At 47.1% G+C, this 16,868-nt stretch overlaps 1 protein-coding gene across 1 annotated transcript; it reads left to right on the top strand.

Annotated features, from left to right (window-relative positions):
* The first annotated feature begins 3,864 nt into the window (after nt 1-3,864).
* Nucleotides 3,865-6,367, top strand: LOC136459301 (uncharacterized). The gene is made up of 3 exons (XM_066459174.1): nt 3,865-4,290; nt 4,415-4,482; nt 5,770-6,367. The coding sequence occupies exons 1-3, from the start codon at nt 4,191-4,193 to the stop codon at nt 5,893-5,895; spliced, it is 294 nt and encodes a 97-aa protein (XP_066315271.1). The 5' UTR covers nt 3,865-4,190; the 3' UTR covers nt 5,896-6,367.
* The last annotated feature ends 10,501 nt before the right edge of the window (nt 6,368-16,868 follow it).

Raw genomic sequence — 16,868 nt, 5'->3', positions numbered from 1 at the left:
AGTGCTGATGGATGGGGGCAGCGGCCTCAACATTATGTACACCGAGACGCTCGATGAGATGATCATCGACTGGATGTGGCTCCGCCCAACCTGAGCACCTTTCCATGGCATCGTGCCTGGGAAGCAGGCCATACCACTCAGGCAGATTGATCTGCCCGTTACCTTTGGGGATCAGCTCAATTACAAGACTGAGACCCTCACCTTTGAGGTGGTTGGGTTCCCCGAAACCTTTCACGCCATCCTGGGACGTCCATGCTACGCGAAGTTCATGGCCGTCCCCAACTACACATACCTCAAACTGAAGATGTCGGGCCCCCATGGGATCATCTCTGTCGGCACCTCCTTCCAGCACGCCTACAAGTGCGAGGTCGAGTGTTGCGGCCATGCCACAGCAATCATTGCCTCTGGGGAACTCGCCACCCTCAATGAGGAGGTAGCCGAAGAAGCACCTGACGCTAAGAAGTCGACCGGGTTGTTTGAATCGACAGAGGGCTTCAAAGAGGTCCTCACATATCCCAGCAGCTTCGAGGGTAAAACGGTACGCATTGGTACCACACTTTTCTCCGAATAGGAAAGCACGCTCGTCGAGTTCCTCTACGGCAACAAAGACATCTTTGTGTGGAAAACTTCAGATATGCCAGGCATTCCGAGGGAGATCGCCGAGCATACCTTGAAGATCCATCCAGGCTCCAAGCCGATGAAGCAGCGCCTACGTCGCTTCGATGAGGAGAAGCGTAGGGCCATCGGTGAAGAGATAGCAAAACTATCAGCGGACGGATTCATCAGGGAAGTACACCACCCAGAGTGGTTAGCTAATCCCATTCTTGTACGAAAGAAGAGCGGGAAATGGAGGATGTGTGTTGACTATACGGGTCTCAACAAAGCGTGCCCAAAGCATCCGTTTCCTTTGCCGCGCATAGACCAAATAGTCGACTCTACCTCGGGGTGCGAAACCCTTTGCTTCCTTGATGCGTACTCGGGTCGTAGCTACGGGAGGTCGCGGGTGCTGTCCCTTTGATGCTGATGAACTCGTAGTTTTTGCGGCGGATGTGGCCGTCGAGCGCCATTCCACCAGCGAGTCCACCGGTAGGGCGAGGAGCCATCGCTTCCTTCTCAACAAACGAGAGTGCGCGACTGTCCCCTACCTGGCGTGCCAACTGTCGGTGTTTTGTAAACCAAACTAGTAAACTTATACGATTGTCGTGCTGCTCTAGAAAGATGATGGTAGCATCTAATAGACATGAGGATTTATACTAGTTCAAGCCGGAGCCCTACTTCTAGTCTTAAAGATGATCTAGTGCGTGTTCATCACTTGAATGCTCTGAAGTTCTTACAATCGGAGTGCAAGAAAGGTGGAAGAGATGGAAGGTCCTATGCTAGGCGAAGGGTTGCCCGAAGAGAAGCTCTAGGAGCCCTACCACAATGGTGAATGAATGGAATGGTAGTGGATGATCTGAATCGCGTTGCCCTGGAGGTCCTTATATAGAGTTCGGGGTCAGGGCTTGTATAAAGAGGGGGTTCTCCCGACCGAAGGGTTGAGAGTCTGAGGGAGGGTCTAGCTAACTTAGCTTGCAAGCTACGTCGTCTTCTGGTGCACGTTTGGTCGTGGCTATCATTATGGCCTCCTGGTTGCGTTGTGGCAGGATGCGACGTGGCGCTACTGTACCGGCTGTGGCGACACTATAGCCTCGATGGCGGTTCGTCAGCCGTCCTGTGCAACACGGTGTCTGTCATGGCCTTCATCATCGTCTCCTGGTTCCCAGGGGCGTCGTACCCAAAGTAGGTAGCTGCCCTGGGTCGTCGATCGCTTGGTCGCCTTGCGGGGCCGAGGGCCACGACTTCGATCGTCGGGGTCGGGGCACTCTGCCAGTCTGGATGGCCTTTTCGTCGAGCCCCTTGTCGTGGATCCCCATCCCGTAGTGGGTGGGATCGTACAAGCGTCTAGTCAGTCTATATTTGGACGGTGGGTGTCATACCCCTTAGTTCTTGCGGGGTCAATGCGGCATGCTTGCTATTGTCAGAGCAGGCGCGCCTAGCTGCGCTCGACCTCACCCCATCCCTTCCGGGGGTCGTGACGGGGAGAGTTTGTGCATCTTGCGAGTGTCGTGTACTAAGGTGGGTGGAAGAGGTCGTGGCTGACCCCATCTTTAGCGCTTGGCCCGCTCTACTCGGCTCTTGCTTGACCTCGGTCGTTTGGGCCCTCGCTGACTGTTGCGTTGCAGGATACGCGGCCCGCTAACTAATCGGTGCCTTGAGACACCCGGAGTTATGACCTCGACAAAATCCGTCCTTTAATTTCCTTAACCGAACGCAACCGGCTAGGATAGTCTGCATGCTTGCATGCAACGCATGTTAATTAGGCAAGTAAAGCATTTGACATCCTTTTTAAGGAAATCAAGTGCAATAAACCAAGGGTATTAGTGATATTTCTCTTCTCCGCTAATCTGTCCGAAAAATCACGTAACATCACTTTTTTTTAGATAGATGGAGTAATAAAAGAAAAAAAAACAATGACCCCCAAATAAGCTCGTGGTACAAGGGTTAGCACATGGAGTATGGATGGGGGATCCAGAGCTGATCTGTGGGTAGGTTAAAAGATTTTTCAGCGACGCAAGGGACGTCCACACCCGATTGCACCTCGTCGAAATGAAACGAGGTCAGCGATAACGTGCAAAAAGCCAAAAGGCGGCTGCAGTCGCCATTCTGTTTTCCGATAGCTTTTGGCGCGGTGGCCAATGGGAGCCCGCTCGCCAGGATCCGGGGGATGACCAATCGTCCCCTCCACCACGAGTCCACGATCCGCGACCAAGAATGAGAAGAGAATGTGCGGTCCGCGGTGTCGTTTACGTGCTCGTCTCGTCGGCCACCGCGCCGTGCTGCCCGTACCGTACGCCTGTCCAAGGTGAGCGGAATCCTCCGGCCGATGTCATGTCAATTCACGATTCAAGTCGCCGAGGTGTGCCACTGCTAGGCCCCGCAGGATGGTAGAGATCGTTCATGGTACTTTCATGGGCTCTCGGCTGTCACGGGTGCCGATGAATGATGACCACTGCAGCCTCGTTGAGCTGCGTGCCTTGCAGCGAAAAGCATATATATATTCCTTCCCGTTCCCGACTAGGCTAGGTTAGGTACATGCACTGCGCCGTGTGGAAAAAAGGGACGCGCGCAGAACGTGGGAACCCGCAGTGGATTACACACCATCTTCCGTGTTCACTCTTCGTTTGCATGCACGATCGCCTTTTTCGTTACGCCGTCCGCGAGCCACCAAGGATTGGATCGGAGCGGAGGAATCCTGCCGTGTGCTCGTACTTGCGATGGAAATTGGGACTTTTGTTGATAAGTGCTGTACGTAATTTATCGAGTGGACGTGCACCCAAATACCTAACCAAGCCATCCAACTGCTGCGTCACAGTTGGTTCGCAATGCACAACAACGCCGCCCGCCATCCCCTACGTACGTGTATGTCCGTCCAGATGCTCATTTGCAAGAGGCGCGCATCCGACAGCTCAGAGTTGCTCCATGCACGTACGATATATACATATAGATCACCAAGCTCTTGGACGGACGCCCCGACTGTGTCGTTGACCAGCAGCCAAAGATCGGTGGCGGGTGCGGATGTTAGGTGGGGTTCGCACTTCCCACGGGCGAACGGACCCGTGGACACATGCCAGCTGCGGTGCGCCCACCACCACACACCAGCCCTGCGCATGCGACACCTCGCCCCTCACCACGGGCCAGCCAGTGTCAGCGGCATCGAGCGATCAGATGGAAATGAAGAAATGAAGAGCACCAAAAAATGTAAAGACACAGGTCGCGGAAACGACACATCCTCCATCATCGGTCGGTCCTCCCCTCGCTCTGAAATGAATAAAGCAAACTGTGCAAGTTGACTTTGAGACCTGCACACACACACACACAAGCGGCACAGAGAAAGAGAGGGTGAGCTGTCCTGTTGTTGTGTATAAAATCCCCCACTACCCATGGCCATTGGCCACCATCCACTGCATGCCTATCAGATTGGCGCGAGAGCTAGCCACAGTTGGTTCATTTCATTTGTGTGGTAGCCGAGGACTGAGAGAGCGGCACTCAATCTTTTTTTTTTTGAAAGATAGAGCGAGAGAGCCACTCAATCAATAGAGCAGTTTCTACCTTGTTTTTGCTCTGTACTGTGGTTTGTGGCGGCGGCGGTGATGGAGTTCAGCTCTAAGAAGAAGACGGCTTTGCTTGTCCTCTGCTTCATGCTCTCCTGCCTTCTTCTTCCCCGGGCATCCTCTGCTGCGCCTCTGTCCAGTAAGCAGCAGCCACCGTACCAGTAGTCGTCCATGCTTCTTCTGTTCTTCAGTTGCGTTCTTCTTCTTCGTTGCCTATGTATTTCATGCTTGCTCACTAGCTGCTGCCCTGTTTTGCTTCGCAGGAAGCCTGTCGCTGAGGAACCGCCAGCAGCCCACGAACAACCCTGCTCTGGAGGTGCCTGCCCAGCAGGTCGGTCGCGCTCGCTCGATCGCTTTCTCGTTCTGCAGCTTGGTAGATCTCATCACATATCACCACTGCCTGCGCAAGCTCGTGCTTTTCTGTAAGCGCTGGAGCAAGCTAGCTAGAACCCGCTTTGCCTCCATCCAATGTGCCAACAAGGCACGTGAGCTAGCTACCTCCCCTGCTGGCACTCGCACGTTGGTTTCTACGGCCCTCCTAAAATTCCTGTCATATCGAATATTTAGACATATACATGGATCATTAAATATAGACTAATTATAAAACTAATTACACAACTTGCGACTAATTCGCATTCGCGAGACGAATCTTTTAAGCCTAATTAGCTCATGATTTGACAACATGGTGCTACAGTAAACATGCGCTAATGATAGATTAGTTAGGCTAAAAAATCGTCTCGCAAATTAGCCTCTATCTATATAATTGGTTTTGTAATTAATCTATATTTAATACTCTTTATTAGTATCTAAACATTCAATGCAACATGAATTTTAGGAGCGACTAAAGAACCAAACACCCCCTTAATTTAACTATGCGCACTCACAGTCACAGGCTCAGTGCTCTCCTGTAGCTGCCCTCCAGTTGATAAAACACCACTCGTCACAGACTAGCTAGGGCCAGCTTCTCTCTGCATGCGCACAAGTGACTTGAGTGAGTCAGCCAACGGCATAAACTATCCACAGAGAGATTAGATTACACATATACAACGTTCCAGTTCCTACCTTTGCTTTGCCTTTTTACAGAACATACATCAATACACATGTGAGCTGTCGTTGCTGCGGCCTTTTGATGCTCGGTGGAGGAGAGAGCAGATCAATGAACACAAGCGAGCGTTGGAAGTTGGGGGGCTTGGGGCAGGCACTCCACTCACATGCACTGTTAGCTTAGCTAGGCCGGACGGACGGCCGGCCATAGTGCAGATCACATGCTTGGCCACTCGCACAGTTGCAATTTGCGTACCCCACCACACTCACGACGCCTTTACCGCCACAAAAGGCAAAAGGTTCAGTTGATGATCAGCATCATGCATCATGTTCGCTTAATCGTATCAGCCAGATTTATCAGTCATGATACAATGTTTTTCTCTCACAACAAAACAGCATCAACCAGTTTATAAGCCACAGAAACGATCAAGCGAACATGGTGATGGTTCGTGCGACAACACAAATGTCATCATAAATTAAAGTTTTTTAAAAAATATCTGACGCACGCACTAGCAAGTAGCAACTCATCAGCTAATCTTTGATTTTATGTGTACGTCGTCTCTATACTATACAGGATGAGGACGCAGTGGAAGGTGGAAACCAGGGCGAGGTGGCGGCGAGGATGGACATCGAGGTGAACGACTACCCTGGATCCGGTGCCAACAACCGCCATGAGCCTAGGAGCCCTGGGAGACCATGAAGTTGCTTGAAGCCCATCCCGGCCTGCGTCTCAGAGAAGAATGAAGCGCATGCCAGCATGGCATGGAGTCTTGAGGGTTTTACAAAACTAGCACGAGTACATTGTTAATTAGCTTAAATTATACTAGTACTAGAGGTTAACGAGTCTTGTCGCGTACTTAATTAGCTTACTACGCCGTATCGTCGTGGGTATACGGCACGGTGCTGATGGCGCCTAAGCTAGCTGTAGCATATTTGTAAGGGTCTTCACCACGCACCGTCAGATCGAGTGAACGAGCTGGCCGTGCTGTTCCGTGTATAGCTAGCTAGCTAGCTAGCGGCGCCTCTCGAATCTCGACCAAGAAGAAAAGGAAGCTGGCCGTTCGTTCTGTATGTACGTCGAGTCGATGTCTCCTGCTGTGACTCGATCGTTTTCACTGTGGATGGGTTTGTTTTCGTACTGCTCGATGTCAACGCCGGATCTGCTTGAGATACCTTTTGCTATCTTGATCTGCAACACAAGCATCAGTTGGCATCGTCAACAACTATAGTACTCTTGATCTTTACTTGTGCGGCTTTCATGGCCTGTGTGTGCTGACGGCCGGCCGGCTTCGCCAGTTCGTCAACAACTATATATGGCTGTCCCTTCACAATGCAAGTCGCATTCGCCTAGGACTTGGACTCGACCGAGACCTCCTCTGTCCTCTGGCGTGTGCCGGTTTGGCGCCAATAAAAGATGCTGAACTGTTAAAGCTGTAATCTGATGCAACGACGGCTACCTTACTGTGCACTGGCGAGGGGCCTGCAGGTGGGCGGCGTGTCGCCACACGTCTAGTGTCAACTGTGGGCTCACGAGTGAAAGAAGAATGGCGCGAACGTCGTGTCCTAAAGTCGAATAGGAAGGATGAGCAGACGAGCGAGCAGCAAACGCGAAAGAGATGGGTGAGATCGAATTGCAGGATTCACAGGGGGGATGGACTCCTTTTGAACGTAGTAACGGCAGGGGGAATGAACTCGATCAATCGCGATTCGGTTCAGTGAATATAGGCAGATTAGCTCCAGTCCTTACTTAATACGGAGTACTACAGTACATCACGTTCTTACTGGACTAGTAAGCTGTAAAGTGCAGCTAGGCTATTATTTTTCTCAAATATGATCACTGATCACATATACTTCGATAAAGAAAAACTAAATGCAGCGTTAAGGTATTTTTGAATTATGAATCTAATTTTATACTAGTTCTTATATACACCTAAGCATGCATGTCAATGGTTTGATTAACGTTGTACGTAATATGTTTTTATTTCAAAATGTACTATCTTTGGACTAACACTACTCTTTTCTTTCAAAAGCTGGAATCTTAGTTAATCGCGAACATGAAGCTCTAAACGTCTAGTATGTCATTGTTATGCTTCTGTCATTTGCATATTATTGTTCAGATGTTAAAAAAAAGGACGCACGAATCACGGGCTGCAGAGAGTAGTTGCCGACCACAAAGGATGCATACAAACCAGTTCTGTCTTGGGGTGGCGAGACACTCTCAGAAATGTCAGAACAATTCGTCCGGTTCCTTCCAGTGGCGCAGGAGAAATGACATGATCATAATAGACCATTTATTTATTGGGTTTTTTTTTTGGAAAGGTGCCATTTTTTTTATTGAAGATTGGAAATATACCATTACAATTCGTCTAATCGCAAGCGTACCATTATAATTTTGCGATACTTCGAAATCTGCCATTGTGTACGCCCGACGAACACTTGGGCCCGCTTGTAGGTTCGCGTGGCATACGCCGGACCGTATTTGTCCGTCGGCCGTCTTCATGTAAACGGCGCTGTGAACATCGCCGTCTCAACCCCTCTCTCTCGCGTGCTCCCTGTCTCTTTCCTTGGCCAAGAACCCTAGGGTGCGCTCCCGGCGGCGACTTCGGTGGCGGCGGCAGCGACGACCACCCGACAGCGACGTAGCAGGCCAAGGCGACGGCGCAAGGGGGCGACTCGACCGCAGGCAAGGATGAGCTCGAGCTCCACCGCTGCTGGCACTCGAAGGGTGCAGTACCCCCTATTGGACTGTCCCGAATGCCATGTTCCTCTAATCAGAATCGTGAGCAAGCAAGAGCGCTCGAAGGATGTCCTATTTGTCAAGTGCCCGAACAACATAAAGGTAGGCTTTGTTGTGTTAATTGAATCTTCATTGTTTGGTTTCTATTTGACTGATTTAGGGTGCACAGGGTGATCCAACAACTTGTGGCTGGATCCGTTCGGAGGAGCAGTACGAGGCCTGGTTTCTGAATCAACAAAAGGAGCAGCAGATGCAGGTCCAGTTGCCCCTTCGTCATCAAGTTGGGGATGGTATTGGTGATTTCAAGCAACAGCTCCGTGAGATGAGGCAAACACTGGACATTGTTGTTCAAGACATTTGGAAACTGAAAGCACAAATTGGAGACATGCATTCTGTTGTTCCTAGTCCAGTTAGTAATGCAACACAGGACATGGGTAATAAGAAAATGCAGATTGTGTTAGATGTATCTGTTGTAGTAGGTGTCCTTGTTGGTGTACTGATAGGTGTAGTTGTTGCCCAGATGATGAAGTGACTGTAATGAAATTGATCAGCATTGTGCTATGTTTTTTATGAAATTATGTAAGAATTCCAGCAGCATCTTGTCTTGATTTTGGATGAGGAGAACAAGGGCTAGCAACATTCAGAGTAAAGTAGATCAAAGCACACAGACCACAGCCACATGACAGTAGTGAAAATACAATAGAGTTCCAACATCATTTCATAACCAAGTTGGCACTAAATATCCATACGCAGTATAGTAACAGCAGCAACTTAGAAAGTTGGCAAGTTCAAATGCCTCAATACATAGTAGAGTTTACTAGCTAAGCAACAGAAGTGCCACATTACATATTAGTAGTTCATAATCATTACAGAATGATCATAAGATGGCTATAGAGTTCACAAAAGATGTCACATGCTGTCCATCAAACATTGCAGATTGTGGCTACTTAGTACCACTTGCTTGTGGAGCAACAAAGACTAGCTGCCTGATGTTGCTAACAACAGTTGGTGGTGGTGCAGCTGTTGCCTTCTGTAGCTTTTTTTATAGGTGTCTTCTTCTTCTTCTTAGGATTAGTCTTCTTCTGAGTCTTCTTCTTCTTCACCTGGGAAGGTCCAGCGACATCTTCAGTTGTCCTCTTCCTGCAGTGGAATCACAAGAGTAGATTGGTAATAGGAAAAGATAATTTGGAGCAAAATGGCAACACACAAGTAGTTTGAATACCTTTTTGAAGACCATTGTCCTATTTCTCCATCCTCTCCTAGTTCTGGGAACTTGCAGGTCTTGGGAAAGTGCCCAAAACCACCACATCTCTTGCACCCGACCTTCTTTTGAGTGGCCCTCTTCTTCAAACTCCCTCTAATTCTGACAACCCTTGGTCTGCCTGCACCTCTGCCCAGTAATGAAGGGTACACTTTGAAGCCAAGGTCGACAATAGGCCACTGTGACCTGTCTGGGATAGGCTCAACCCTGTCTTGGTAGGCTGCCTTAAATCTAGCAACAGAATAGTAGTCGTGTACATAATCCTGAATCCTTATCCCTCTGTTTGAAAGTATCCAGGCCAAAGCATGCTTGCAGGGCTTTCCAGTCACCTGCCATTCCCTGCAAGAATAATTACGGTTCTGTAGGTCCACAGTGTGCCTCTTCTAATTGTTCCAGTCATCCAAGAGAGTCACTTCAGCAATGTCATCGTCAATGACTTTGACCTTGACCACTTTGAGATGTTTGCTGATCAGGTTAAGATCCTTTATCACACCTGGTAGGATTCCATCCTCCCACTGCCTAGCAATCTTCTTCTTCAAATATCTCTTCTCCATTATTAGCTCTCTAATTCTATCTACCAGCTCATGTACAAATAAACCTTTGAGGTGCTTCACCTGTGCATTGAAGCTTTCTGACACATTATTGGTCAAATAATCACACTTGCTGTTTTCTGAGAACCCACACCTATACCATATCCTGTTGTGGTGAGTCTGAAGATACTCTATACTTTGAGGAGCAAACTCAGCAATCTTGTGCATGTGGAACTTGAATAGGCCTTCAGTGTAGCTTCTAGCAGCACGATATAGGTGGTCTGTGATTACATCACCAGAATAGTGCTTCAAAAAGTTTTGGTACAAATGTCTCATGCATTCCCTATTCTCAGCATTTGGAAACACTGGACCCACTGCTTTCTCTAGGCCTTTGCATGCATCTGAACAAATTACAAGATTTGGTACATCACCAATTGCTCTGGAAAGTTGTTGCAAGAACCACTTCCAGTTATCTTCAGTTTCTGAGTCCTTTGTGTAAGCTTTCCTACCCAAAGAGTCTATCGTACAGAATGCTTCCACTTTAATCTCTAGGGAAAATAGTGGAACCCTAGCATCAACCAAATCACATCAAAATGTGCACATCTCCAGCGACAATGCATAAATCGAGGCCTAATCTACTCATCTCTGTGCTCAGCAAGGAGAGAAAAAGTACCTTTCGTCGCCGTCCACCATCGGCGACCCGCGCGGGGGCACGTCCGCCATTGACGCGCACGCTACTCCATTGCTTTCCTTCGACTGGCCCCCTTGCGCCGTCTCCTTGGCCTGCTGCGCCGTCATCGGGATCATCACCGTCACCACCGCCGAAATTGCCGCCGCCACCACAGCCTAGGGTTCTTGCTCAGGGAGAGAGATAGGGAAAGTGAGAGTGAGAGAGAGGTGGAGACGGTGACGTTCACCGCGCCGTTTAGATGAAGACGGGCAACAAACGGATACGGTCGACCGTATGCCACGGATGCCTGCAAGTGGGCCCAAGCGTTCGTCGGGCATATACGATGGCATATTTCAAAGTATCGCAAAATTATAATGGCATGCTTGCGATTAGACGAATCGTAATAGTATATTTCTAATCTTCAAGAATTGTAATGGCACCTTTCAAAAAAAAACTAATAACGTCCAGGTCCAACTAGGACTGCATCTCAGCGTCTTCCACGCTCTCTATCTGCACTTTGACTCTATCCCCGGCCCGGAGAGGGGAATCAACAGCTACAGTACTGACAAAGTGCAGTACAGGTTTAGCCATTGTACTATTGAATTTCTACAATCAAACAGCCTGTTCGTTTGCTCATAAACGATCGTAAATTTTTAGCCAGAAATAGTGTTTTTCTCTCACACCAAACCAGCCAGAAGTAAATAATCCATGATACGATACGGCCTCCCGAACAGGCTGAAAGTTGACAAACCAGGGCAAGCTGCTAATGGTTTGAGTTCAGAGCGACGAACACAGATAGGGGCTCAAAACCCCGCCTGTTCTCTCTCTCTCTCTAAAAAAACAAAAAAAAAACAAAGAGACCATCCTTTTCGTTGTGTGCTGCCATCCGCGGGTCAGCAGCTCATCAGAGCTGATGAAACATCTGGCGGCTAGCACTAGCTTTGGTTGCGCTCTCGTTATCTTGCCATCAAAACCATCGTGTACGGATCAATTCAAGACAGATTAAGGCCTCGTTCGTTTCTCTCGGATTGGAAAGAGGTCCATTCCACCTGGATTAGGCCAGCACGAAATGAATACCAGTCCAGCACGGAATAGGCATTCGGTTAAGGCTGGAACCAATCCCCACCTATGACCCATAGGAACGAATCCCTCTGAAACCTGGGTCCAGGAATGAAAAGTGGGCCGGATTCAAGCCTGAGCTGCCGAACAAGGCCTAAAGGAAATCTGTCGTGGACTTCGCTTTCGCCCTTGTAGTTGCACAAAAACCGTGGTCTGCGCTCCATTCCGCGGGCTCCAGAGCTATACCTGAATCTGACGCAAAAAAAACAGACGCTAGATCAGGGGTTGATTAATCATTACAAGATAATGAGCGCGCCCTACAAATGATTTAGGGGCTTGCCTTGATAGAGGCCTGGCAAGCGTTGTCTAGCCAGGTTATGGTGCCTATGCGTCCAAAATCGTACGTTTGGGGTGCTACTTGGCTGCCGTCTTGGCGTCTTCATTGAAACAGTTTCTAGATGTATTCGTGGTTCTAAATATTTTAGCTACAGTGCAAATTTACAGCTACAATGCTTCTAAAACAGCCAGCCGAATAGGCCCATTGTTGCTCTAGATAATTAGACTGCTAAAATGTATCCAAACATTTTTTTTTTTGTAAAATTGTGTGTGCGGTTCCTAAAATTTGATCTCAACATCTCTTGCCTCACGCAAGGCTTCCCTATCAGTACACCATAGAGTTATTTACTTACGATGATGTGCAGAACGCTATCCTATTATATTGATTTCTACAAATCTTGTGTTAAGTACTTTGATGTCTAAATAAAAATTTCAAATGTAAAAAGTTTTTACTTTAAAGTTTTAAATCTTATCGAGCACGATAACTCTGGTATAGAACATCTCTCCACCCGAAGTTATTCGAAAAATCTAAAATTTTGAACTTCAAAATCTAAGAAATTAAAACATATTTTTTGGAACCCTAAACGATTTCAAATGAAAAAAATCATCAATTTCAATTTTGTAGATCCCTTCAAGCTCAATAAATTTGATATAAAGTTTGTCTTCATCCTACATTAATTTTAAAAAGTTATGAATTTTTTCGGTTAAACTATTTTTAGATGCTAGTCAATTTACTAACCCTGGTTGAAAATCGATTTCTAGAGTTGGTTGGTGTTTCGAATTGTCTCTCGAAATGTCTATATTTCTAGAGGGATTTTCTAGAGACAGTCTGTAACACCCACGGCTCCTAATAATGAGTGCATTTCAAGGACGAATGAAAACACCAACGGTCTCTGAAATTATTTTAGAGATGTTTTTTGATACCACCGTTGTTGAAAAAATGAGTGGGCCTCCCAAATCCTTCTATGTAGTAGTGAATATGAATGTTGATTATATCCGTGAGTAGTTGTCTGATTGAATGAATGTGAAGTAATTACCTAGAGACATATTCCATGGAGCGTTGGACATATATTTGAGTATTTGTGTTCATGAAATTTTCTCAATTTTACATTTTTGTGCATAATTAAATAGAACCTTTCGTATTTTTTGCAAGTTGCAGGGAAATTTGCAAAACCACCTTAAATTCCACTTCACATAGAAGGGCATGGTCAGGGACGTGCCACCCCACGCCCAATTTTTTACGATTTGGTTTTTTTTAAGAAAATTTACGTTTAGCCCCCTGAAAGACGTAAACTCATCTTTGGACCCTAGGGGTCGGCATCAGGACTCATGACGCTGAGGTAATACGTTTCGGCGCCACAGATCTTGGCTCCGAGGTGCCTGGCCGAGCACAGTAGGGCATCCTAGGTGGCGTTGACGTATCCAGTACCTCGGCGCCAGAATACATGACTGAAAGGTCCTAATATGGCTAGAGGGGGGGGTGAATAGCCTATTTAAAAATCTACAAATCAACTAGAGCAATTTGATTAGTATGACAAATAGCGTAATGCAAACTTGCTCTAGCTCTACAAGGGTTGCAAGCCACCTATCCAACAATTCTAGTTGCAATAATTACTTAGGCACCCAAACTTGCTATGTAACTACTCACTAAGAGCTCTCAATCTTGCTACTCTAAAGAGCTCAACTAGATGAATGTAAATAGTAAAGCAAGCTCTCAATTCTAATTATATTAAAGAGCTTGTATCAACTAGTTTACGAGAATGTAAATAAGTGAGTAGGGTGATTATACCGCCGTGTAGGGGATGAACCAACCACAAGATGAAGATTAAGCCAATCACCGGGAGAATGCAAAATGACAAGAGACAACCGATTTTTCTCCCGAGGTTCACGTGCTTGCCAACACGCTAGTCCCCGTTGTGTCGACCAACACTTGGTGGTTCGGCGGCTAAGAGGTGTTTCACAAACCTCGTCCACACGATTGGACACCGCAAGAACCTACCCACAAGTGAGGTAACTCAATGATACGAGCAATTTATTAGAGTTACCTTTCGGCACTCCGCCGGGGAAGGTACAACTCCCCTCACAATCACAGAAGGCGGCCACGAATAATCATCAACTCGTGCCGATCCTCCTCCGCTGCTCCAACCGTCTAGGTGGTGGCAACCACCAAGAGAAACAAGCGAAATCAGCAGCGCAACATGAATACCAAGTGCCTCTAGATGCAATCACTCAAGCAATGCACTTGGATTCTCTCCCAATCTCATAAAGATGATGAATCAATGATGGAGATGAGTGGGAGGGCTTTGGCTAAGCTCACAAGGTTGCTATGTCAATGAAAATGTGCAAGCATTATCCCTTGAGCCGGTCATGGGGCTTTAAGTAGAGCCCCCATCAAATAGAGCCGTTATACCCCTTCACTTGGGTAAAATGCGGGCCGACCGGACGTAGCACCGGATGCTCCAGTCGTGAATACCGGACGCGTCCGGTCGGCATACCGGACGTGTCCGGTAGCCCTAGACTGCCACGTGTCCAATTCAAACCAGCTTAGCCATTGCTGCCCCTTCTGCTGACGACCGGACGCTCACACCGGACGCTGAAACACAAATGACCGGACGCTCAGCCGCTGCGTCTGGTCGAGTCCAGTAAGCCACCAGGGCCGACCGGACGCGTTTGGTATAGACTGACCGGACGCTGAGCCTCAGCGTCCGGTCGAGTACAGTAAGCACCCTTGGACGACCGGACGTGTTCGGTCACACCGGACCGAACGCTGCCAGCGTTCGATCGACTTCACTACGGAACACTGCCTTTGCTGAGTCATACCGGACGTGTCCGGTGTGGCGACTAGACACGTTCAGTCGCTGAGTCCACCGCCGAATACCGGACGTGTCCGATCATCATACCGGACGCGTCCGGTCACTCTGTAAACAACACGACTCACTCCTTTTCGACTCTAACTTCTTCACCCTTGCTCAAATGTGCCAACCACCAAGTGTATCACCTTGTGCACATGTGTTAGCAAATTTTCATAAACATTTTCAAGGGTGTTAGTACTTCACTAGATCCTAAATACATATGCAATGAATTAGAGCATCTAGTGGCACTTTGATAACCGCATTTCGATACGAGTTTCACTCCTCTTAATAGTACGGCTATCTATCCTAAATGTGATCAGACTCGCTAAGTGTCTTGATCACCGAAACAAAATGGCTCCTATATTTTATACCTTTGCCTTGAGCCTTTTGTTTTTCTCTTTCTTCTTTTCCAAGTTTAAGCATTTGATCATCACCAATGTCATGATCTTCGTCATTGCTTCATCACTTAGAGTAGTGCTACCTATCTCATGATCATCTTAATAAACTAGGTTAGCACTTAGGGTTTCATCAATTAACCAAAACCAAACTAGAGCTTTCAATGGCGCCGAGGTCGGCGCCATAGATCTTGGCGCCAAGCTTGGTGCCATATATTCTGGAGCCGATCATGGTTTCAAAACCCACGGCCAAGTTTCCTTTGCTAAGGCTGCTTTCATTTCTTCCTCCTACCTCTCGGGTTCTTCCTCTCTCTAACCCGTCCAATCTCTTAAATCAGCGAATTTGACCTTGGATACTTGGTTTTGATCCATACATCTTCGCGAGCAAGGTATCCTCTCTCCCCTTATCATTTTTACACATTGATTTGGTATATATTACGTCTATTTTACAACCCTAGATACGTGATTACCTAATGTTTGAAGTGATTTTTTATTTTTTGTATTATGTAACGGTAGGATGCCAAGACGTGGTAAAGCTAGTAAGCCAAGGTAATCTCTTATCATCGTGTTACATTATGTTTTCATTTATGTGCAACGAATAGAAAAAAACCTAGGTATAGGGTTTAATATTCATTGCTTTCGGTTCTTAGAACAAATTTGGTTCAATTGTAGTTATGGCCAGATGATTGGAAATGCCTTCAACCCATTGCCTCTACCTAGTGGTGTTCTAGTGCCCATGTGCTGGTGCGGTGATCCTTACAAGGTAGCCAAGTCCGATGAAGAGGACACGTATAGGCAGAAGTATTGGATGTGTGTCAATTTTACATTTGAGCCTACATTTCATCAGCGTCGCATTAATAAGATGGTGAAAAATTAATGTTGTGTAATAATTATTTTGTGTCAAATAAAGTCTTGCATGATTTATTTGTTTTGTAACAATTGCATTTGTTGTAGACCCCTCCACCGCTCTGTGATTTTGAGCAGTGGATCAACACTGAGATCAAGTCGGAAGACAAGGAGTGGATGCAGAACTGTTACGGTGGGAGGCAGAGAACAAGAAAATGATGGAGAAGAGATGCAGAGAGAAGGCTCTAGAAAAGGAGCACAGGGAAGAGAAGGAAAGGAGGCGTGTTGCTTCGTACAAGGAGGAGAGGGAGAGGAAGCTTGAGCGTGCGCTCTGAGCGAAGGCAGCGATGGAGGAGAATCCCGATGCCTAGAGGAAGGGAAAGTGGCCTCGTTGCACTCAGTAGTCTTCATGACTTGCTAGTTCTATGGTTTATTCATGAACAATGTTGTCTACTCTTGGACTTTGCATTGTGTTGTCATGTAATGCACTTTAAGTATGGACGTACCTAGGGCATGTTCTACGTTATTTAGTTCGTCGTCATGTACTTCAAATGTTGTTATGTTGATTAATGTGCTCTATTATTGGACTTTTCATAGTGTTGTTGGTTTTATTATTTGTTGTCATAATATTGAGTTTAATATTGCATAGGTAGTGAAACGAGCTCACGTAGTGCAAATAAAACGTAATGAAATAGTGGATTACCTAATTCAACACATACAACACATGAAATGGCATGTGATAACATGTACCAAACTAGGGTACAGAGGTTCTGGACTAAACCTAACATGCCTTAGGTAATTGAAGCAAATAACAAGCACATGAAATGGCATGTGAGAACATGTACCAAACAAGGGTACATAGTTCCTTTGACTAACCCTAACATGCCTTAGGTGATTAAACAAAAAAAACACATGGCAGGGGTAGGGGCGGCAGCCGGTGCCTCCGGTGTCGGTGGCGGTGCCGCTACGCCGGAGGGGGAGGAGGGG

This window comes from Miscanthus floridulus, chromosome 6 (assembly GCF_019320115.1).
Source record: "Miscanthus floridulus cultivar M001 chromosome 6, ASM1932011v1, whole genome shotgun sequence".
Classification (NCBI taxonomy): Eukaryota; Viridiplantae; Streptophyta; class Magnoliopsida; order Poales; family Poaceae; genus Miscanthus; species Miscanthus floridulus.
Note: the sequence above shows the minus strand (reverse complement) of the source record. Positions and strands in the feature narration are given on the sequence as shown.